The 24,672-nt window shown below is 38.9% G+C and overlaps 1 protein-coding gene across 1 annotated transcript in view; it reads left to right on the plus strand.

Annotated features, from left to right (window-relative positions):
* The window catches only part of NDNF (neuron derived neurotrophic factor), a 40,652-nt gene that overhangs the window by 5,525 nt on the left and 10,455 nt on the right, over positions 1–24,672 (plus strand). Inside the window, exon 2 of the mRNA XM_035029312.1 lies at positions 21,761–21,949. Within this exon, the coding sequence (XP_034885203.1) occupies positions 21,762–21,949 (188 nt within the window). The 5' untranslated portion in view covers position 21,761. The remainder of the gene's footprint in view (positions 1–21,760; positions 21,950–24,672) is intronic.

The following is a 24,672-nucleotide window of genomic DNA, read 5'->3' on the forward strand; positions in this document are numbered from 1 at the left end:
TGCCAATATCACAAATAGTGGTGACTGACTGGAGTATATGGTAACCGTGCAAGTTTCTGTCCTCTCCCTAACATGAAAGCGAGGCAAACCCTATCTCCTTCCAGCTGTGTGCTCGGAGGACATATATTCCACACTCTAAAGACATAGCCAAAAAATATGGACTACATTCAAATGCGTGTTTTATCCATAACTAAAAAATCATCATAACTACATAGATCTTGTTCTCTGAGGCAATTGTCCTTAAGCATACAGATCTAGACAAAATGAGACTGAATTTTATCATTTTTCTGAAAGAAATAGTAAAACCTGAACCCACAATTAGAAAGATTTGTGAAGGGTGATAGCTTGTTTTTGAAATCACCATGACTGTTGTTCAAGTTATAATATAGAAACTACAAGCAAGTGTTTATTTGTGAAGATTGAGAATACCGTGTCTGGAGAGTTGACAAACTAAATGAGAGGCGACGTTGTGATACTTATTTGAAAATATTATGTTTAAAAGGGAAAAGCTAATGTGAAAGGGATTAATTTATTTAGGGTTAATTTCTCTGACTTAGGTCCTGCACGTGTTAGGTGGCTCCTGGGGTATAGATGGTTACAATTCACAGCACGTCCACGTGAAAAATAAACCTCAGCAATCCATACGAACCTAGGAGATGGCTCTGATTACTCCCTTTTGTTCAGGTCATGTGTACTCGAAGCTCATGGGCATTGCCAAATGTAACAGTATGCATTTTATTTCTGTAACAAAATATGTTTCTGATTAAATTATCAGAGTCATACCAAAAAACAAAAACAAAAACAAAAGGCCAACTCGCATAAGCATAAATGTACTTGATCCTTTTTAGTTATCTTGTTTACAATACATTTAAAGACAGATAATAAATACATTTTACCCATAGAATACACTAGTAGATATGCCTTGGTTGAAGTCTAAATATTATTCGTATGTTGCTATTCATATTAAATCACAGCATTCACTGGAATTCACTGATATCATCAAAAACTTCAAATTGGGGTTGATTCAGAAGTAACTGGATCCTGTAACTGAAGAGAGATGTGTTGCCGGCAGTGGTGATAGAGACCAGAAACAGCAGTGGTAGCTAAAACACCTGGCAAACTGAGAAAAGACAGCAATCATTTATCTTTTGGCCTCCCCAAGGCTCAGATATTTTAGTTCTAGGGGTGATCCTTCGAAGTTTGCTAAAATGTGCTATGAAAATATATTACTTTTTTTTTTTAAAGGTTTTTTATTTATTTGACAGAGAGAAAGACAGCCAGAGAGGGAACACAAGCAGGGGGAGTGGGAGAGGGAGAAGCAGGCTTCCCGCTGAGCAGGGAGCCGGATGCGGGGCTCGATCCCAGGACTCCAGGATCATGACCTGAGCTGAAGGCAGATGCTTAACGACTGAGCCACGCAGGCGCCCCTATTACTTTTTTTTTAATGGAAAATGAAACTGCCCCTTCAATAGAAGACGAGGATTTGACCCTCTGACGATCCCAGTGGCAGGCAAGCAGGCAGGTCCCATGGGAGATGGCCTGAGGTATTGGGGAAGCCACCCTGCCCCCAAATATTACCAGGGCCTCTTGGGGTACTAAAATACTATATGTGAAAAGATGATTTTTCACTTTTAAAGTAATTTTGTTTTTCAGTGTCCACTATAAATATGAATATACCCCTAGGATGGGAAACAGGGTAAGCGGCTATCAGCTCACATCTTAAAAAGATGTTAATAGCTAGACAAAGCCAGATGGGAAGAAGGCTAGTTGAAGACAGAATTTTAGAGAAGGGAGATACTGATCTTTGGATCTCTTAGCCCCTTCTTCTTTGGACAGCCTAACTTCAGAGTACACCTGTTCTTTTTTCTCTTCCTTTGATAATTGCTTCTCAGTTTCTTATACTCTAGTGTAAGTTATACCCAGGGCCCGCTTCATAAGCCACACCTGGAAGGGCCCCTGTGCTTAGTTGAATGCTCTTCTGTCCCCATCTTGAAATTCTTAATTTTTGAACAAGAGGTCTTGCACTGAGCCCCACAAATTTTCATTTTATACTGGGCCCACAAAATATATAACTCATCTTCTTTCTACCTTGATGTGAACTTAAGATATGGACTCTTGATGTTAAGGAATTGGTAAGGACATTTGAGATTCTCTTTGCAAGATTAGGTCTAGTGACTATTTGTATTTACAAATGTACCTTTTCAGTAAAATGAAAGAAACAGAATACTCTTCTGAACAATTGAGATACTGAACAGGTATCTAGCTTTTGATAGTGTTGATCTTGTAAAGCAGTGGTCTCTGAGAGGGAGTGTCCTCTTTGCCTCACAAGATGTCTCCTTATAATGAAAGGAGAAAATATCAAAACTCTATTTACACTTACTTTTATATATAAAGAAGGAAAAGAAGTTTTGTTAACATTATGTAATATATCTCTTGACAAAGGCACTCTTACTCAGCATATTGGATGGTCATTGAAAAATCAATAATGATAGAGGTGACAGCTTCTTGAAGTAAAAATAACAGGTGAAAATAATGACATTCTAATCAGCTCTGACAAGAAGTCAGCCCTACCCGCAAGTTAACCAGAAAAAAGATGTGCAGTATAGGAGTCCATCCAATATAATCAACTGTGATACTCATCTCAGTATAGAACGTCTTAAGTTATATATACTCTAAACCCAATTCTAAAAGATTTGGAAACAACACATTACAGAGCCAGAGGTTTTAAACAGAAAGCTGAAAGATCCCTCAAATAGTCACTGTTATCTTCAAGTATTCTTAGTTATATGTATAAGCATTTGATAATTCCTCTGTTACCAGTAAACAGATAATACACTCCATTGGGTTCTGAAAAATTCAGTACTCTAAGACTTAAAAAAAAAAAGGTATCTAACCTGCTTAATGCTTTTGTAAGAATATATATTGTGTTACATTTTGAAATTTTTATTTAAAATTGTATTGTCTCTCAGTAAAGTTGCCAGCTATTAACTTATGTTAAAGTTGTTTCTGTGCTTTGAATTTCACAACATGAATGGAAATTACCCTACTTATTAACAATATTATAACTTTGTAAAACCCTCAGTTGTTTACAAGGTACTGCCACATCCATCATTTTCCTTAATCTTCACAGGAACCCAGTGAGGAAGAGACTACTGCTGAGAAATCTGAGACTCAGTTTCAGTTAAGACATTTACCTACACTCACAAACTTTTAAAATAAAGTGGGGACTCTGGTTCCAGAAGCAAAATTGATGGAAATGTCTAAAACTTTTAAATTGAAATTTGCAAGGACACAATTTGCTTGGAATTTTTTTGTTACAATTTAGTGTTTCAAAAATATCATTAATTTAGTCTAAATTCACAAGACCTTAATCGTAGACAGCTTATGTGCTAAATGTTCACTGGTTTTGGTAATGGTTAACTTACTAGGTAATTTTGTAAAGGAAGATGATTACACTTTTCCACTTTTAAATCAGTGTGTATTAAGGTGCAATACTGAAAAATTAATAATCTGCAGAAACCCTTTTTAAATTAGTGGTAATTCATAATAATTCACCTCTACAGTCATTCCAGTATTCTACTAGTAATACAGCGGCATTTTAAGAGATAAGATTTGAAGTTAGATCTGTTTTAAAAATTTTTAAATAAATTATTTCCCCCCAAATTGCATGAAGTTATACATTTCAGTGGAGTAATGAGGGTTATTATGGATGCATATGATAGGATATTCCAAATATCCTAGATATTTAAAGCCCTTTAAAATGTAATGAGGAGGGGCGCCTGGGTGGCTCAGTTGTTAAGCGTCTGCCTTCGGCTCAGGTCATGATCCCAGGGTGCTGGGATCAGCCCTACATCAGGCTCCCTGCTCCGCGGGAAGCCTGCTTCTCCCTCTCCCACTCCCCCTGCTTGTGTTCCCTCTCTCGCTGTATCTCTCTGTCAAATAAATAAAATCTTTAAAAAAAAAAAATGCAATGAGGAATAAGTAAGCTCCAACGGTGAACATATTTATACACACATACATATTAACACTTCAGCCAGCAAGTTCAGTCTATAATTAAAAAAAAATACCTATATTTAAAGTTTTATTCACACTTACAAAGCAATGACAACAAAGAGGCAGTTTTGAAACATCTTTTTCCCTTGTCAGGCTCTATGTTGTGTAATGACCACTGATCACTGTTGACCCCCAACATTCACCAGCTGCAGCCTCTCCCTAATGTGTCCCTTAAAATTTTTTTTTAAAGAAGAAAAACCACACCTAACTGTATATCTTACTTTTGGGGGGAGGTGAGGAAGGGGTGAAATAATTGTGGTCCAGCATTGTGTGGTTTGTCATCTCTCTGATTGTTGTAGACTTATGTGTTTGTGTTATAACACCATAATTTACTATAAACTCTTCATTAGAAGTGACCGTGGGGTCTGCCCACATTATCTGCCTTCTGAGTGCCCTGTTCTTTAATCATCTCTTAAGCCAGAAATAATAATGCAGAACATCCCAGGAACTGAGCCTGATCCTCAGCTCTCTAATCTCAACACGTGCGTCTGAAATCCTTTGCTAGATCTAGTCCCTAAAAAGCCCGAGCACACTCACCTTTGAATCCGTTTAATCCATCTTTGTTAAACAATATTGATGCCCTCAGATATGGTCTATCAAGGCTAACAAAAAGAATATTAAGAATTTCCTACTGTTTATGTGATTATTTTTAAAAACTCAACATCTTGGCCTTTCCTCTGTGCTTCTAGTCAGTCTTTGATGAAACAGGAACCTTTTACCTGATAGATTAGGTAAATTCAGACCTGATGCTGAGACACCTTCTGATACCTGTTTAAAGAGCAGGTCAAAACATGTATCTTTTGTTGTTGAATAAAATTTTGCAACTAGTTAGAGAAGCTGTTTCATACTATTTATAGCTAAATAGGACCTCTTTTTATTTAAAAGGGGCATTCACATCCACTATCTTAAACCTCTAAACAACTCTGGGAATAATTGTCTCCATTGTGTAGATGAGGAAACGGAGACCAAAAGAGATGAAGTGACTTGCTCAAAGTACAAAAGCCAATAATGGCTTAGTCAGAACTTCTTCGACTCAGATCTTCTTACTCGAAGTCCAGAGATCATTTTCTGTTTTACTCTGGCAGCCTTTTAACTGTTCCCAAACTTGGAGACATGAGACCACAGAATGAGCTACAGAAAGGAAAGAGAGGCGATACGTTAACTACCCTCTCTTTGAGGTTCTCTCAACTGCGAGATTGTCACGAACCAGTGTCCTTGGAGAGTATTATCTCATCTCTCCAAAGACAGGGCTTTACGTTTATAGTTTGTTTTTGGCCTTGGATTTTGTAAGAGGGGTCACAGAAGAAATACATATTTGAAAACTGTTACTTTAACTTATTGCTTTTTACAAGAACACGACAACTGCATACTTGTGTGCCCCCCACTTTTTTATTTTTTCTGGAAATAAAAACAATTTAGGGTTTAACTATTTTAACTATTTAAGGTTCCTGGTACATCTTTCTGACTCTTCTATCTTTGGATTATATTATCCTGATTATAGTTATTTTCAAATCAGTAACTTGATCTTGTCCTGGAGGCCACCTCAAAAACTCTTTGACAGCAGACGGCCTTTACTGCTGTCTTATCAAAATACATGCTGGGGCGGGGGGCAGGGGAAGAGGCAAAGCTCAGGACCATCAAGTATTTGGGAAAATATGGGATTGGATCCATGGAATCAAATGCCAATTCTTAGTCTATGGTAGTTATTGTTCTATAGTAATAATGATTTCTTCTTGACAGCATCTTATTTCTTCTTAGTATTTGCCAACTCCATTAAGTATATGAACAAATTAGAATCTTGTCACAATCGCCTAAAAATTCCACTAGGCCATTACTGGGCTTTAATATAAACATATTCCCCAGGGCAAAATACCTGCCTGCCTGTCGTCATTGTCGCCGCCTTCTTCTTCTTTTCTTCTTCTTTCCTTCTTCTTCTTCTTCTTCTTCTTCTTCTTCTTTTCTTCTTCTTCTTCTTCTTCTTCTTCTTCTTCTTCTTCTTCTTCTTCTTCTTCTTTTCTTCTTCTTCTTTTCTTCTTCCTTTTTCTTCTTCTTCTTCAAATGTAAAGAAGATAGAGAAAGGAAAGCTGTGAAATTGTGTGGATGTAATAATAGTACTCAAAGTAAAAGGAGGAAAGGATGTGTATAATCTTCATGTCATCCATGCTGAATAGATGTTGAAAACATTAACATTTGGTAATGAGTAAAAATTAGAAATCAGAAAGTTCAAATAATGAGGGGAGGGATACCTGGCTGGCTCAGTTGGTAGAGCCTGCAACTCTTGATCTCAGGGTTGTAAGCTCAAATAGAGGTTACTTAAAAATATATATTTTTTAAAAAGTGAGAACAGTGAAAATACTGGAGAAGAAAATCATAGTGTCACCATTACCAGATAATCAGTCATGTGATTGGAAGAGACAGAGCTACTTAACGTGCAGCCCATGAAATATCAACATCCACATCACTGCAGAGCTTGTTAGAGAGGCCAAGTGACAGGGCCCACCCCACACCTTCTGAATTAGAATCTGCAACTTAACAGGAAAGCTGGGTCCTAATTGCACATTCAGGTTTGAGAAGCACTGGTCCATAGTATTTGTTCTATTCTCTGATCAGAATGTATCTGAGCCAAACCATATTTTACATGTTTTCAGAGGAAAGAGGTCTTCCTGAGTAATGCACTATGTTATTCTTAATAGGACATGTCTGTGTTTTTAAGGACAGAAAAAAAGCATCCTTCTACCAGGTTCCTGGACCATCCAGCACATACCACCCATCTAATAGCAACCAGCCAACAGGTTTCCATGAGGTCCCCCTCAAAAGATTAAAGAAATACTTCCCAAGTTTTTAGGTTTTACAAAGTATACCCATAAAATTGTCAAAAGCATCCATAACTTATTTCCTATTTAGCTTATAATATCTCTTGTGAAACAAATTCCATAAATCAACAATAATAATCAATCTTACTATTTTCGATTTCATTTATTTGTTACCCACAAAATGTCATGAGCATCTCCTTGGTGTTTAGGTTCCGTGATCAGCATTATACCTGCTGTAAAGATAACATTTCCTTTCTGCAGAACCTGGGCATCTCAAGAACATGCACAAACAGAAGTTAAAATGGTCTGCAGTAGAAATATGCACATAGAAAAGCACACAGCTAAGTTGCCCTGTGGTTGTAGATGCATGAGTCGTGAAGAATGCGTAGGAGTCTGCGGCCCAGAGGAGCAGCAGAGACAACCTTACAAAGGAGGCTGCCCAGTGCCCAGGGCAGGTGGCACATTCTGGGCAGGGGAAGTCAAGTGTGGGGAGTTGTAGGAAATGAGTTTGGTAGAGCGAGTAAAGTGCGTGCACTTCATCCTCCAGGTCACAGGAAACCATCTGACTTTTTTATTTTTGTCAGCAGAAGAAGAAAACATTTTTGTTTATAAAGATAATGATGTCCGTGCTGTGCAAAATGATCAAGGAAAGATGTGGGAAATGGCTGTGGGTATGAGAAGCAGTAAGTGGATCTGAGGGACTGGCAGTTTGGGTAGAGAAGAGAGAACCAATTTGAGGGAATATCCAGCAAGGAGACTGGCAGGATTTGTTGGTTAGCGGGGGATGGAGATTGAAAACGAGTGGATAATGTTGAGGTTCCTAGTGTGGCACCTGGCAGGACAGTGCTGCTGAGGTAAAACTCATGTGTGCTGGTTTTCATGCAGCATCCGATGACCCTTCCACAGCCTTGCCTAGAACTACTCTTCCATTTCAGTCAACAAATACAGGAAGAAACCAAGGCGGCTCAGGAGTGGTCGCAGTCACTTAATCTGCCCATGGACTTGAGGGTATAGAAGTGTTCTGGCAGAGGAAGGAATAGGGCCCAGATTCCTACTGCAGCCCGAGTCTGGCTTGGTGGCCAGTGCTGAGCCACTTCACCCCTTTGAGTGTTCGATCCTGGGCATCAGGAGGAAAAATGGGTCTGGAGCTAAGAATCAGCCTTGAGGCCTTGGCAAACAACCACCCCCAACTTCTTTGCATAGCCCAGAATCTAACGGGAGGATTTCAGACCACCTTACTCTTTGCAATAAACTTCTTGAAATCAGTATAATTAAGCAAATATTTAATCAGTGCCTACTTTAAGAACTACAGAAGTCTATATAAGAGATAGAAAGATGAGTAAAAAATCTTTTCTAAGGGGCACTTACTTGAGTAAACTCATGTTATGAAAGCCTCACGAAGAGCTTTTTTTTAAGGACAAGAAAAAATATTAAAAATAGCTATAATTCAAGTGAGATAAGAAAGTGCCATAAGAATCAAGGTCTCTGGTTTCACTGGAGGACCTTGATTCTGCCTTATCCAACTCTGATGTTCCCAGGGAACTTGCAATAGGCACACACTAGTTCACTTACTGACAGTGTACGGAGAGAGCTCAGATAGCAAACTGTCTAAGTAAATACCACGCAGCTGCAATCCTATTAAGAATCTTCCTGCAGATTTTGTAGCTTTTTTTTTTTTCTTTTGGTGTCTTACTCCAGAAAGTCAGGAAGCATCCTTCCTCTGTCAGAACACCTCCTACTTTTTAAACTGCTCTGTTCAGTTTAATGGCTTTGTCAGCTAAGTCTTTATTTTACCTAGTCCCAAACTCCTTCCTTATAGTCCCATGCCAGCCGCTGGGACTAGCTGGGCCAGCCAGAGTGCTTGTAATCCCTCTTTCATCTGATAACAGACCTTAAAACATCTGGTGTCACCGCCCATCCTAGCATTCCTGGATTTAACACTGGCCAGTCCTTCCTCCCCAGATGTGATTGCAGCTGCCTCCGTGAGTCAGGACTGTCTTCTGGTCTCTGGGGGTTGTGACTGTGTCCCCTTTAGTGGCTGAGGCTTATGGTTAAGGCACAGGTGGGGCAGATTCCTGGACATAACTTGCAGCAGACCAAATAGGTCCTTCCCCTCAGTCTCCATGATTTACTCCTCTCCAGTCAAGTCTCTGCTGAAATGTCGCATCCTCAGAGAGGCCTTCCATGACCACTCAGCCTAGAAGGGCTCCCTACCCCTAGCCTTCCTCGCGTGGCTCCCCTCCAACCTCTTCGCCAGTTTCACTTTCCTCCCCATGCTGCTGCTCTCTGGAATGGTTACATGTAGATGTTTGCTTGCTCATCCTCTCCCTTACCTACCGAAGTGCAAGCTTTGCAAGCGCAAGGACATCACACATCTTGCGCACGGTCATATTCCCAGTATCTCAGGCGGTGCTTGGCACCGAGTAAGTGCCCAATAAACATTTGTTGCATCAGCCAATGAACTCTGCAATTCCATCATGCTGGCTCTTTGAAAAAAATTTCCTGTTGTCACTGCCTTGTTGATGAGTATCGCTTTTTATTACATCACTAGAAGCTGGGTTATAAAGATTTCTTTGATCAAAACTTTATTATGGAAGATCCAGCCCATGTGTTCAGCAGACACAGCTGGCAGAATTACCAAAGCAATTTTTGAAACCAGGTTTGTCATCAGAACAGGAATATCATTGAGCCTGAATAATTAAAGTACCTCGTTTTGTTCGTATGGTAAGTAGAACGAAAAAAGCTTTTTAAATTTTGAAGTTCCTTTGAGAAGGTAGTATGTATTACCTGAGATAGATGGAAAATATATAAAAATGTACGGTTGTTGCTGATGGATGAGTGAAGAGATTGATTATTTTTAGAATCTTTGTTCCGCCTACAGTATTTTGTTTTATCCTTGCTGTCACCAGCACACAAAACTAGTAATGATCTCCGTTCAGAAGATGTAGTGATTACTCAGTTTGGTCCACCAGTCAATTGGTATTTAGTAAACCCTTACTATGTGTATTACAGAATGTCTGAAAAAGATTGCTGGCTTTTCTCCTTTAGAGTTATTACACTTCAAAGTTTGGTGTCTGTCCTAATGACCCCACCACCTGCCTGCGCAGTTCCCCTCATTCTCCTATCAGCCCCCTGTGTTTACAATTCATCCTCCGTGGACGGCAGCGTTCTGCGGAAAAGTGTCCAATAGAATCAGTTAGATGGCATTGGCAGATGTGGGCTCTTAGGAAGATTCCTAAGTTTTATTTAGCCTGTCCATCTAGACATAGCCTATGAAGAGGTTTGGTTATATGCCAAATTGCAGTGTTTTTTGGTCAATTTTTTTTCTTAACTTCCATATCTGTTTCTCTTAGCTTCCTCCTCACTGACCATAAACAACCTCTTACCAGAACTTTTAATAAATTAGTTAGCCTCGGATGATATGCACCCTTCATTGGAAATCTAAATTCAAAGAAGCAGCTACTGGTGTGTGTGTGTGTGTGTGTGTGTGTGTTTGCACATATATACTTGTTGCCCTTCCCCAGTATGTCTCATCCAACTTCCCTGCATCCAGCAGATCCCCTTTTCCCACCCTGACAATTGAAATCAATATTTTTGGTTTTTCAACCCACACATCTTGCTACTTCCCACCTTGGCCGGTGCTCCCTTATGTTTCTTATTAACAACGAGAGTGTCTTCTGTTTTTGTCTTTTCTAATACCTTATCCAGTATAAGAATTAGCTTTTAAAAACTGTATCTAAGATGATCAGCAATTCATGAATTATTTGATGCCATCTGGAAATTCTGCATGATTAATTTCATTTCTCTGATTTCTTCCAACGTTTTGTTATTTTATTGCACCTACGTTCCTATAATCAAGGTGTTATCTTTGATTCTTCTCTTTTCCTCACTTCCTGCCTCCAACTCACCTGCCCATTCTGGTGATGGTGACTGTAAGACAGAGCCCATCTCTCCATTACTCTCTGTCTCCCCCACCACGTTTAAACCATCACCGTGTCTGCCGTGGCCTTCTTCTGATCTTGTTGCTTTTACAAAGATGAGGTTGGTTTTTGCTTTTACAGTTATCCCTTCCCTAACATCGTGTTTCTACAAAATAGAACTATTCCTAAAAAACATGGATCAGATCATGATCCTGAGCCCTTTTTTTTAAAAGATTTTATTTATTTATTTGTCAGAGAGAGAGCGCACACAAGCAGGGGGATCGCCAGGCAGAGGGAGAAGCAGGCTCCCTGCTGAGCAAGGAGCGCGATGCGGGACTCGATTCCAGGACCCTGGGATCATGACCTGAGCTGAAGGCAGACGCTTAATCAACTGAGCCACCCAGGCGTCCTGATCCTGAGCTTCTTAAAGGCTTTCCCTCATACTCAGAATAGAATCCACACTCCTTAATATAGTTTGTAGAACTGTATGTGATCTGCCCTTTGCCTTCCGCTCTCCCTTCTGCCCACTTTGTTCCACACTGATATTCTTTCCTTCATCCGTATTCATTTCCTTCAACCGTACTCATTTCCTTCATCCGTACTCACGTCTAGTGCCAACTTCGGGCCTTTGCACCACAGCTGTCTCTCTGCCCAGAATGCTCTTTCCTCTGACATTTATTTCACTGGCTTCCTCTGGTTCAGATCTCAGAGGAAATGTCATTTCTTCCAAGAAACCTGCTCTAAATATTCCACCTAAAGCAGCCATCGCTTTCTCTCACGCAGGCCTATTTTAATTCTCTATGGAGCAGTGAATGCCAGCCACTAGTGTTTGGTTATTTATGTTTCTGTGTATGCGCTGTCACCCCCACTAGAACATGGCTTCATGAGATTATCAGTGTCCCTAGAAGAGTGTCTGGCATGTAGCAAGGACTCATGACAGATATGTTGAGTAAAAAAATAGTGAATGAGCGAATATACTGACATTATTGGATTCTGCTGCTTGGATATGTAAGTTTTGTTTTTATAAGTAAGTTATAAATTCCTAGGATATGTCTTTTGAGTCCTCATGTTACCTACTTCGGTTTGAGATGTGGAGTCAGCACTTGGAAAATTCTTGTTCTCTTGATTTTTAGCTCTTTCAATCTTATTTAGTTTTGGTGTCCTAAGAAGTCTATGGAGTATCTTACTGAAAAGTTCCCTTCCTGGTTAAAATAACTGTAAAATATCAAATTCAAAATTGACATGCTATTGTCTTAACCTCCAGTGAGTCTACAACAACTCACCTCTACTGTCCTAATGATTATTTCCAAAGGAATTGGAAGTGGGTTTACTCACTAATAGAAATTCACATTAATACTCTTCTAAGAGCTGTTACCACAATTGTGGTAAACCCTCTCCCAGGGCTAACGTTCAGCAGTAACTATTCAGTACATGAAATGGATGGACAGATTTCCATAGAAGTAGGTTGGTTTTTCTTCACTTCAGTCTTTAGCCTGTTCTTTTGTTGTCTTAGAATTAAATAGAGAGGAGCCCAAGTCATAGTTTGCATCTTTGTGAAACTTAGTTACTGCCTCACGTTGCCAGCTTCCCTAAGAGGTATGATGCGCTAACCTAGACTCTCAGGGGTTCACAACTGCAGGGCACTGAGGAGAACATCTGGGCCAATAAGCCACCAGTGTGGATAGTTCTGATGCCTGCAGTGGAAGTGTCCTGACTCAATCTGTGATTTTCCCACTGAACCATACTTCCTAAACTTGGGGGTGCAGGAGAGGGAAATTCTGTGTGGAAAAGAGAAGTTTTGCTAATAGTACTCTTGGAAAAAGTAGCCTGTCTTGAGGAAATACTTGTTCTTGTCTCCATCATCTTTCCCTGTGGTCTTAGGACATGATGTGGAACTGTAGGGCCCCTCTTCAGAATTCTCCCCAGGAATCTCAGCTGTTGCTAAGAAACATAGATGGTAAACCATTAGATAATCACCTTTTAGCTTTCTAAGTTTTCCCAGCCATTAGAAAGGGATATTTTGCTTTTATGAATCCTCACAATTAGTTCCCTACTGATCTCGCTTTACCTATGTCTAAAAGTATTTTCTTCCTCACTTCTTTCTAGACTGTAAATACCTCAAGAAGAGAGGACATCTTACATGACTGGCACATTGTTCAGAGTCCTGAACCAAGGAAGTGCTCAATTAACATTTGTTTATTAACTCGTACTGATGCAGTTCTGTCTCTGTGCTTCAGCCCCTGAGCTCCCACCTCCATCTATCTCCCTTCCCCGCATCCAGCTCTTCTCCCCTTATCCTGTTCTCTCTCTCTCTGAGTCTTGCTCCGTCTTCACTCCACCTCTGTTAAGCACTTATTATATAAATCACCTGTTTCCTATTGGTTTCCTGTTGGTATCTTACATTGCAGCATACTTTTATCTGGAATTAGTGTCCACTTAATTCAATTGTAAGCAGCAGAACAGTCTGAATCTATATGAAACGACTTTGTGCTTGTAGTGTATTACCCACAGCAGGGACTCAGCATTTGTTGCCCATGACAATTCATGACTTATCTTCTGGGCTGATAGGTGCTATTGCTAGATGCTCCTTGCATGTTGTCATGTTACATCTTAGTTAAATTTCAGCCGAGGATGGGGTGTGCAGTTTGTTAACTGCTTTGGGGAACATTGCACGGGAAGTCATTTTCATTTTGTTGCAGATCAACAGGAAATAAGGCTTAGTTGCCAAACTACAGTAAGAAAAGCAACCAAGCATATTATTCCTCCCTTAGGATCTTTCATTATTCCAGGAATCATTAGCTTCTCCTAAGATAGTGGAAATTATTCCAGCTATCTCACTTGCACATGCAGAGCAAAGTTTGATAGGAGGAAGATATTCTGCCTTTTGTTCCAGTTTTACTTTGTATTATCTTCTCTGTTGCTTTTGAATTTATCATATCTTCTAATCACCAATCAGATGCCTTTTAGGAGATCTACTCCTTCGTTGAGTAAAATGGGTCTGGCTTCCTGGATCAAAGACTACTCTTATCTATAGTACACTTATTTTGGCCATTTCTCTTGTTCATTATTCTTTTTATTGGCATTAGTGATGGTGAGAATACAGGATCACTTACTCTAAAATCTGATCCCTTTCAAGTTTATTCTGTAGGCATGACCATCTTTTAAAATTAGAATGCCCTATCCTCGGCCCTGCTGTGAACTACACGTCATGAGGATCAGAGGGGAGGAGATGAGAGAATGGAAACTTTATTCAGATCTTTGGCATGTTTTAATTTTACGTTGCTTTTTCATACTAATTTAATTTCCTTCCAGAATGAAAGTTGGCAATCATTTAGAGAAGTGGTAGAGGAGGTTGGAATCATTGTCGTTGAAATGCACGTGAGGGTCCCTAATCCATAGATTATTGCCATAATGAACTCCTAAAACTCTTAATAATCATTCCACTATGTAATGACAGACTGCATTTAGAGAGCTTTAGCCAGTGGATCGTGTGCCTAACTCTGGCTCTGCTCTGTTGGGGTGAGCACGTTGCAGCTGGGCCCTGCAGTCATGGCCGAGCAAGGGCTCACCTAACACGTGCCAGAGACGGCTCCTTAGAGGGAGCCCTTTCCTCCCCCTGGCTTCATCTCCCCTTGGCAGATAGAGAAACACCCCAAACCACAAGATGCCCTATCTCCTTCCAGTTTTCAACCACAGCAGAGGATATTTCTGTATGGAAAAGAATGACCGACTAATTTCAGTTATTGTTTTTAATATTTTTCATGTTTGCAATTTTCATTGTTTGCAAAAGACAACAGAACAGGACAACTCCTGGGAATTCAGCTTTTTTTTCACTGCTAAGTGTCAGCCTGGAGGGCAGCTGTGTGTCCATGCTGGGCGTCGTGCTCTTAAAGAGCACAGACAGACCCCCTCGCTCACAGGGCAGGCTCTGCCAGACATGGGGGCCGGGCCCCCAGTGAACGCTACATTTTTTTCCTTAAAGCTACATTAAATGCTTCAGATTTATTATCAGATGTGGCGTGGATGATTCAAACAAAAACAAATGCCCTTGAGTTTAAAAATAGAAGTCGAGAGACTAAATATTTGCACTTAAAAAGGAAAGGAAAAGAACAGAAATCTCTGCAGCCGACCACTTCTTGAAGTCATCCTCACTCAATTATGATCATGCACTTCCCACTCCCTGTAACTAAACATTAGATTTCATTTACTCCAGATGCATTTGCCGCAAGTAAATTCAGAATGCCCATCCTTCTTTCTGGCGATTGTAAATTTATTTCATGTTTGTGGCATACATGTGATTGGGGGCACTGACTTGTTTTTTAAGTGAATCTTAATGACATTATGGGGACTTTTTTTCTTTAATCGGTCGCCTGGCGTGGCCTGTTTATACAGATGAATCTGATCTTACTGAGCTTTGCAACGTTTAATATCTGTAAGAGCTTGAAGACATTTTTTGCCAGTATGTCACATGTTTTTGCAAGGGACGTGCCAGCCCTCGGTGGTTGGTGGTGCCGGGACGGAGGCATTAGCTTTGAGCATACCACTCGCAGGGGGGCTGAGCTCTTGGCTGCTCTTCTGAGGAGCCTAAGGCACTGAGCAAGGCCGCGGTGTCTTTAATATGTGCGTGACACCTTCTTCTCAGAGAGCTTGGACAGTCTCTGAAAACCTGAAACAACTTTTTATTGACCACCCTTGCAAATTCCTTACATGAGTGAGATAATATAGCTAAGCAGTGGTCTATAAATATAAAGGGAAGCTTTTTAGTGGCTCAAAGCCTTTCCCTACTCTTAAAACGAGATTACCAATTAAGACTGTGGTCAAGTACAACTAATATATTTTTTAAAAGGAGTGAAAAAATAACGCGATTTATTTACTTACAATCATTGCTTACACAATTTCAAATAATAAATCTTTATGTTCACTAAGTGACCCAGTGGATTAACCGAGATGGTTAATTGGCCAGTCTTAGGTAATGAAAGACAAATCTTGCCAAATGACAGTAGTGAAGTTGCTGCGGACACCCCCGGGGCAAGTTTTATTGCTTTTACGCATACTATGTTTTTGTGGTGAGAGAGGTCATCCTGGGTGTTTAGTTGATACGTTGGCAAATTATTTGAGTTTCCTTTAATGTTTTTTTTTCCTGCTTACCATTAGACTATTTTACTGTTCTCAAACATTCCCATAGGTTTGTGGTAAAAGGATATGCCAGGTCAGTTTGACTATTTATTTTCACTGCACTAAAGCCTCGATAGAACAAAACGTTTAAATGAATGCTGAAAATAAAGTCTTAGAATGAGCTGCAGGTTTTCAGTTATCCATCATATGCTCTAATCCCTACCCCTTAGGAAACAACATAAATGCTTCATATCTCTTCATTGGCGTTTCCTTCAAAACCAGTCTTGAGTTCATTCCCTGTGCTCTCTACTATTCCCCCGTCCCTTTGTGGGCTGGGGGAGCAGAGAGCCCTGCAGAGAAGATGGAGGAGAGGAGTGGGAAAAGCAATCTTAGTCCTCATTCCTAAAACAGCCCAAAGAAAACCACTGTCCACTCCTTCCTGATCTGTAGCTTTTACCCACTTGCCAGAGAGGGGGCAGCAAATATAAAAATAATTTCTTATCCGTAAAAGGTCCTTCTTTTAGAATGACTGCTCATTTACCTTTAATCTAACACTTGGCTCATATAATGTTTCCAAATAGTTTAACTTTAAGTGTCTGTGTGTGTGTGTGTGCACCATATAAATTAATTATATTTAAAGTTATTTACTTTATAGTGCCCACACTTCTCTCTGACTTTGTAAGTAGAGAACTCACGGTTAATCTTTGGGCAATTATATTTCAAAAACAATCTCTCCTTTTAATCTAGGGCACATGGGCTTTCCAAAGAATAAAACTATCCAATAACCTAGATTACTCATAATCTAGACTAAAGGTCGAGGTATATCAAATCATTAGATCATTTTTCTTTTCTCACTTCAGTCTTGGCAGGATCCGAACGTGTGTGCCAAATATGAATATGCCTCTGACAACATCAACAACATCAGAGTTTTAGATTAGCATCTATATTCCTTGATTCATTAGAACTTTTTTTTACTTTTTTTTCTTTTATTATGTTATTAGTCACCATACAATACATCATTAGTTTTTGATGTAGTGATCCACAATCCATTGTTTTCGTATAACACCCAGTGCTCCGTGCAGCACGTGCCCTCCTTAATACCCATCACCAGGCTAACCCATCCCCCACCCCCTCCCCTCTAGAACCCTCTTTTTAATTGAAACAAAGTCAATCTTCTCAGTAATAGGATAACACCAGCTAGTTTTTCTGGGCTGTGAATAATTATGGGACCAAGTTGATTGGTCTGCCTAGAAAAATAAAAATATTTGGAATCATCCTAGCAACTTCCTACTTCTGTTGGAACTAGATCCTTGATTATATAAAGATAGTGCGGTTTATTGCTATACAGATAGGTTGCCGAGATTACTACCAGACGCCCATGGCAAAAGAAATAATGCTGAAAGAGAAATTCTGAGAAATGTTATTTAACTTAGACTTTAAATCTAGATAAGCTCTGGATACGCAGAAGTAACAAAAATAAATGAGAAGGAAAAGTTATGCCATTAGAGGGCACTTTTGTAATCTTAGAAGAAAAGTCAGTTCTTATAGACTAGCTTACCCAAGTCTTATTCTTAAGAGGAATGTATTTTTAGTTGTTTATTTAAAATGACTAATTCTTAAGCTGAGTGTCAGAGAGGGTATTTTATTGGTAGAGGAAAAAAATCTATAGAATCTTAAAACAATCCTTTAAACAATATCTAAGTGACACTTGAAACCTGAATCAGTGAATAGAAGTTGTAAAAATATATACACTCTGAATAATAGTTTTTTGATTAACTATCTTTGATGCTTCTTTTAAATACATTTCGTTTAAAATAATTCTGCCTGTAACCTGATCAAATTGATCAAATGATTAACTTTTCCTAATAACTGAGTATGCTTTTCCCCAACAGTAGATGAATGTTATTAAATAACATTTTGAAAGAGATAATCCTATAGAATATAAAGACTTGTGCTTTGGGATCATACTAATTTTTTCCAGTTTCTTTGAACAATAGTTGTCATATATCACTGTGTAAATTTAAGGTGCACACGTGATAGTTTGATTTATATATATCATGAAATGATTACCACAATGGGCTTAGCTAACATCCATCTTCTTATAGAGATACAAAGGAAAAAAAAAGAAGAAAAGAAAAAAAAGATCATACTAATTTTAAACACTTTTCCAAAAACTGTTTTGCCCATAATATATGGCAATTAAAATGGTTAAAATTGTTTCAGAAACAAAAAGCTGACCTGATAGAATTTTAGCTGGAGAAATAATGATTTTTTTTTTATAAAGAAAGCAAAAAATAGAGTTGAGTCTACTCCCTGTTGGTGGTAATCTAAATAAAAACTTCTGCCTGAGCCAGTAAAGTAGATAAGCCAGTAAAATAATTTAGCAAGTAAGACAGAGTGTCAAGAACTGTGAAGAGTTTGAGATTTTACTCTGCTTGTAAGCTAACAAGTCAGCCTGTCAAACAAAGTATCATCGATGCTAGATGGCATGAGCCTCCTGGGTCAGAGACAAAAGCAGTACTCAGAGCAACTCAGAGCCATCCCTAGCACAATCCACTGGCTCCCTGACCCCCAATTCCCACAGATGAAAAGAGGGCCAGATAGCACCAGCCCCAAATAGTTTTGTTTTGTTTTTTTTTTTTTATGAGAGGAACCCTGAACTTGGGGAGCCCAGATCTTCCATGGTATAGTGATCATGTCTGCTCTTGGCTCAGGAAACTTTATCTTCCAAGGCTTTTCGTTGCACAGACATCCTTGAGAAGATAATCTGGAGCAAAGGCAGTGAACTCCTCTGCTCCCAAGACGTGCAAAAACAAGCACAGAGACCCATGGAGGATTATCTCTCTACACTTACTTTGTAGAATCCTATCATCTGAAGCTGTTCACTGCTATTATTTATTTATAAATGAAAAAGTAGCTGATGTGGCAAATATACAATAATCCTATTTTCCATATTTTTTAACTTACTCGTGAAAAATAGTTTGTATTTCTTACATCGTATTGTATTCACTATGTGATCTTACCTGTCCAAGCCTCAGTTTGATCATTTTTGAAATGAGAAAATAATAGTACCTACATCATAGAGTTGTTGCTAGCATTACATGAGATTTTATATATATATATATAAAGCATTGAGAAGAGTGCAGCATGTACAAAACAAAACTTACTAATATTGTTGTTTTTAACTCAAAATTCATTTCTTATCACTCGCTGATTTAATAAAGAGAAAATTCTTCCCATGGATGGCTAAGGAAGCTGGGAAGATAGCTACCTCCCTAACTCTGGAGCTGACCTAAATATCCCCAATATCCTGGGACATTGGGCAGCCTGTCCTGCTCGGTCATACGGTGGTACTGTGTAACTGACAACTTTCTGGGCAAACATAGCGCCTAATGAGGTAACGCTGCCTGAGAGTGGTTCTAGGGCAAATACACCTGAGTATCTAATACTCAAGTGCTGCCATCACATGTCTGCTCTAAGTTCCTAATAAGTATGGAAAGCCAAATTCTAACCACTTCTAAAGAGACCAATTTTATTGTCTGGCTTCTTCTGCTCTCAGGAGGCAAAGTTTCAGGGATGCTGCTACAAAGTAAACTGGATATTTTCCATTATGCTGAAATAATAATTTCTTAACAGGGGCAGCCAAGCAAATTCTAGCATATCAAATTGTTCACTTCTGTTAGCTACAGGAGGAGGGCATCAGAGGGGAGGGATTAAGGTTTGTGAGTAGAGGTCCCATTCCGTTTGGTCAACCATGTCCATGTTTGTTTCAAATGGGTTCATTGAGTTTTGATTTTGATCCATCTAGCCATCTTTTATAGTTATAAGCTTCATCTGCTATTAGTAACTAATATGAGCTCCCGCTTTCCATCCCCAACTTCCCTTCGATTCCATCCTGACAATTATATGGACATCTGAGGTTCAGATTACTTAATGAAACTTAAGAAGGCCTGGTCTTATTCCTAAATTGCTAGCTAGTTGGGAGGAGGAGTTGAGGATTCAGTCTCAGAATCATCATTTGTTTTCAAAGTTTAGAGATCATCACCTTAACCCTTCAGAAAATTGAGGTCCATCCGGAGTGGTTAACTGTGGTGCCTTAGATTACACATCTAGTTAGTGCTGCAACTAAAAAGTCAGATTTCTTAGCTCTCAGTCAAGTTTTCAGTCAATTACAATACAATTGAGAAATAAGGATGAGAAATAAGAGCCCCTTGTAAGAACTTATGATGGCTTTCTTGAGAGATATTACAGAGGACAAACGTTTGGGCTCTGCAGTCAGATCCACCTGGATTTATATCCTTTCTCCGCTTACGTAAGTGGAGATTTACTCTTACATGAGAAGAGTACCTACTTCACAAGGTTATTGGGAGGACTAAAGGCAATAATGCAGCTAGTGAATTTAACATCTTGTTTTGCACATAGTAACTCTCAATTACTATAGATATCTTATATGGAAAACTGCAAAACACATGACAAAAAAAAACCTGTTTTTGAAAAAAGAAGTTAAATTTATTTTTTGGGTAAGCTCACTGTGAGAAAATTACTTCTCACATTCTCATAAAAAAAAAAAGCTTACTTCCTTCAAAAAATATTTTTAGTTGTATGAATCTATTTTTTATAGCACTCCAAGGAAGATAAAATTAAAGTTAAATGATGGTTTAAGTAGAGGTGATCTCATAGCTGTAGTAATGACACTTTAGAAATAAAACTGGCTTTCACTTCATTTCAAATTATTGCAAATATTTTCATTCTACTTTCTCACTATTTAAAGCACTTAAGTGTAAACACACTATGTTTCCCTAATGCTTGAAATCCCTGATGTAAGTTGTCTAAAAGATAAGGGAAAACAACTTCTTACAGAGTTCTTTTTGTGAGGAAGAAAGGCACCAAGTCTTCAGAGGAAGGAAAGCCTTTTACCAGTACTTGACATCAAAAGAACTTGCCTACATGAGGCTTCCTGTTAGGGACACTGAGACATGTAGAAGATGGTGTCCTTGACAATATCCCCACAGCAGCGTGCAGTAGAGAGTGATCCATAATTACCTATAGGATCTTTGATGAAAGTCAGTTTGAATGCCAAAATGTAACTCAATGAAAATACTCTGCTGGAGTAGTAAATATATAACTCTGCTGGAGGTTAAGACAAATGACCTAACTATACAACTTTCCAATGGTCTCACTTGATCTGAGAGAGGGAATCCAAGCCCACTTCTAATATGGCAAAGATTTACATTTAAATATTGTGTTGAAGAGTCTAGTAATGAATAATAATTAGAGATCAGCAAATAATTTATCTTCTGATTTTGGACAAATTGCTTAACCTATAACAAAATTAACTTTATCATCTCTAAAAACCTCTGGTTTATGAAAATCTGATCTTGGAAACAAGAATAATACTATACATGTATAATCCTTAGTCAAATTTCAAGGAAGAATAAAAGTAATTGTGCAATGGTAATGGACTCTCAGTGAGTCTGTGTGTCTCTTTATGGTATGGTTCAATCGTTGAGACATTTGTATACCCATTTCTACAAGAACCATATTGGCTTCTACCATATTGAAGTGGGGATTTTCTCTCTGAATATCCAGAGAAGTTAATGCACCAAGAGTCCTTTCATTTCAAAATCTTTTTCATATCTGAAATTCTAGTGAATTTGTTATCAATTCCATGAAATACTTTGGGGAAAAAACAAAACAAAACAGGAAAGTTGTCTTCAAGATCATGTATGTATCCAAAATACATACTACAACTCTAACTTCCTGTCAAAACTAAAATATTCTTAACCCTTTAGAAAGTTTGCAACTTGCCCAAGCATCTACCTGCAGAACTAATGTAAGCCATCATTTCTGTTGCCCCAGGATGGTGCCTCTCCACTGGTGTCTCCTATGGCTGCTATTACCACTCAGCTCAAGGACTCAGAAGTTACCCACTCGAGATGAGGAACTTTTTCAGATGCAGATCCGGGACAAAGCATTTTTTCATGATTCATCAGTAATTCCAGATGGAGCTGAAATTAGCAGTTATCTCTTTAGAGACACACCCAAAAGGTATTCTCTCTACAGTACCTTCTTTATCAATAAGTTCATTATAAGCAAAGTAACCATTAAACTTAGATTAGGTAATTTACAATCAACCTCTGAATAATATTGCCTATTTTCTCTAAGAGAATGACAACACAACTTTTAATCATTAAGTAGAGGCTATTTGATCCTTGCTGATTGTGATCTCTTTTGGGATGGAGAGAGCAGTTTTTGCAGTTCTTACATTTTAGAATGATTATTTTCTTATCTTTGGGATAGCAGGAAATTTCTAAGAAGGGTTCTGTAGGATTAAGGTGAAATTAATCAAGAACAGGGTTCAAAACAGGGGCATAAGAAGACCCTGAGCTCACCTCCTCCTATTCACACAACAAAACTACAGCTACATATAGAACAATTCTCTCTGAAGAAGATCTGACAACTAGCTGAACAGTTCCTCCACACAAAGGATAAAAAGCCCACACACAGAGATGGGCAGGAGAGGCAGGCATGATCTTGCGAGAAACCCTACCGCTAGTGTGGCAATTCACAAACAGAAAGACTCTGACAAATACAGAGCACATCCCTGAGGAACAAGGGGTTTGAGCCCCACATCAGACACCCCAGCCCGTGGGACCTGCACCAGAAAGACAAAACCCAAAACATCTGGCTTATATCTAGGAGACCCAAAAGGCTATGAGAAACTAAGCCTCCAATCTTTTTTTTTTTTTAAAGGTTTACTTATTTATTTATTTTAGAGAGCAGGGGAAGGGGCAGAGGGAAAGCATCTCAAGCAGACTCCCCACTGAGCGTGGAGCCCAATGTGGGGCTCAGTCTCACAACCCTGAGATCATGACCTGAGCCAAAACCATGAGTAGGACACTCAACAAACTGAGCCACCCAGGCGCTCCCTAAGAGTCCACTCTTAAAGGGCATATGCACAGATTTACTCACCCCAGGACCCAGTGCAAACATAATAAGTTGAAAAATGCCTAGACTACATACAAAGGAGATTCACTGGATAATCTAAAAGTGTCTGCTGGAAGGGCAGGGGTCTCTTAGAACTCTTTTGAGTCACAGAGGTGTTGGCAAGTATCATTTTTGCCTTCTCCCTCTACCTTGTTAGCACCGCTAACTGGTAAATCTGTTTACCACACTGTTAAACCTGACAGGTGGGCTTGCCCCAGCCTGGCACTCTACCACAACCCAACCAAAGCCAGCATATGTGCACGGGCCACACAGGGGATGCCCCTTGAATTCCTGGCTCTGGTGACCAGGATGGTTACATTTCTGAGCCCCGTGGGATTAAAATAATCAGGGAGACAGTTCTTGGCAGGCTACCACCACCAGGATACTGCAGAGACTAAGACTGAGACACCCCAGTCGTCCTGTGATCAATCCTTCAAGACAGGGAGAGATAGTTCTTTCACCTAATGCATAGAAACCAACGCAGAGACTTGAACAAAATGAAAAACAAACAAACAAACAAACAAACAAAATAGAGGAATATGTTCCAAATGAAGAATAAGATGAAACCCCAGGGAGGAAAAAAAAGAAAAAGAAAAAGAAAGAAAGAAAAAAAAAACCTTAATGAAACAGAGATAAGTAATTTACCTGATAAAGAGTTCAAAGTAGTGGTCATAAGGATGCTCAGCAATCTTGGGAGATGAATGGGTGAACAAAGAGGTAGTTTTAACGAAGAGATAGATAATATAAGAAAGTAGTACCAGACAGAAGTCATAGATCTTAAAAATACAGTAACTGAACTGAAATATACACTATGGGGGTTCACCAATAGACTAGATAAAGCACAAGAAAGGATCAGTAACCCGGAAGACAGGGCAGTGCAACTCACCCAAACAGAGCAGAAAAAAGAAAAAGTAATCTGAAAAAAATGAAGATTGTTTAAGAAACCTATAGGACAACATTGGGTGGAACAACATTTGCATATTATAGGTCCCAGAAAGAGAAAAGAGAGAAAGGAACAGAAAACTTATTTGAAAATATAATGGTTGAAAACTACCCTAACACATAATAAAACATATATCCATATCCAGGAAACCTAGAGTTCAAAATAAGATGAACCTAAAGAGATCCACACTAAGATATATCACATTAAAATGTCAAAATTCAAAGATAAAGAGAAAATCTTAAAACCAAGAGGAAAACTTGTTACAAATAAGGGAACCTCCACAAGATGATCAGCAGATTTTTCAGCAGGAACTTTGCAGGCCAGAAGAGAATGACATGATATATTCAAAGTGCTTCAAGCAAAAAACTTCCAACCATGACTACTCACCCAGCAAGATTTTCAGAATTGAAGAGAGATAAAGAGTTTTCCAGATAAGCAAAAACTAAAGGAGTTCATCACCACTAAACCAGCCTTACCAGAAGAAATGTTAAAGAGATGTCTTTAAGATGAAAAGAAAGGGCACTGACTAGTACCAAGAAACCATATGAAAGTAAAAATTTCCCTGGTAAAGGTAAATATATATTAAAGGTAGTGAACTAATCACTTCTAAGGCTAGCATGAAGATTAAAAGACAAAAGTAGTAAAAAATATAACTAAAACTACAACAATTAGTTAGGGTATATACACAAAATGATGTAAAATGTGACATCAGAAGCATAAAATGTGGGACTGGGAAGTAAAAATGTAGAGTTTCAGAATGTGTTCATACTTTTTACCAACTTAAAATAGACTGGTATATATACATAGGCTTATATTTGTAAGTCTCATGGTGACCACAAAG

This window comes from Mirounga leonina, unplaced genomic scaffold (genome assembly GCF_011800145.1).
Source record: "Mirounga leonina isolate KUSES-001 unplaced genomic scaffold, KU_Mleo_1.0 Mir_234, whole genome shotgun sequence".
NCBI lineage: Eukaryota > Metazoa > Chordata > Mammalia > Carnivora > Phocidae > Mirounga > Mirounga leonina.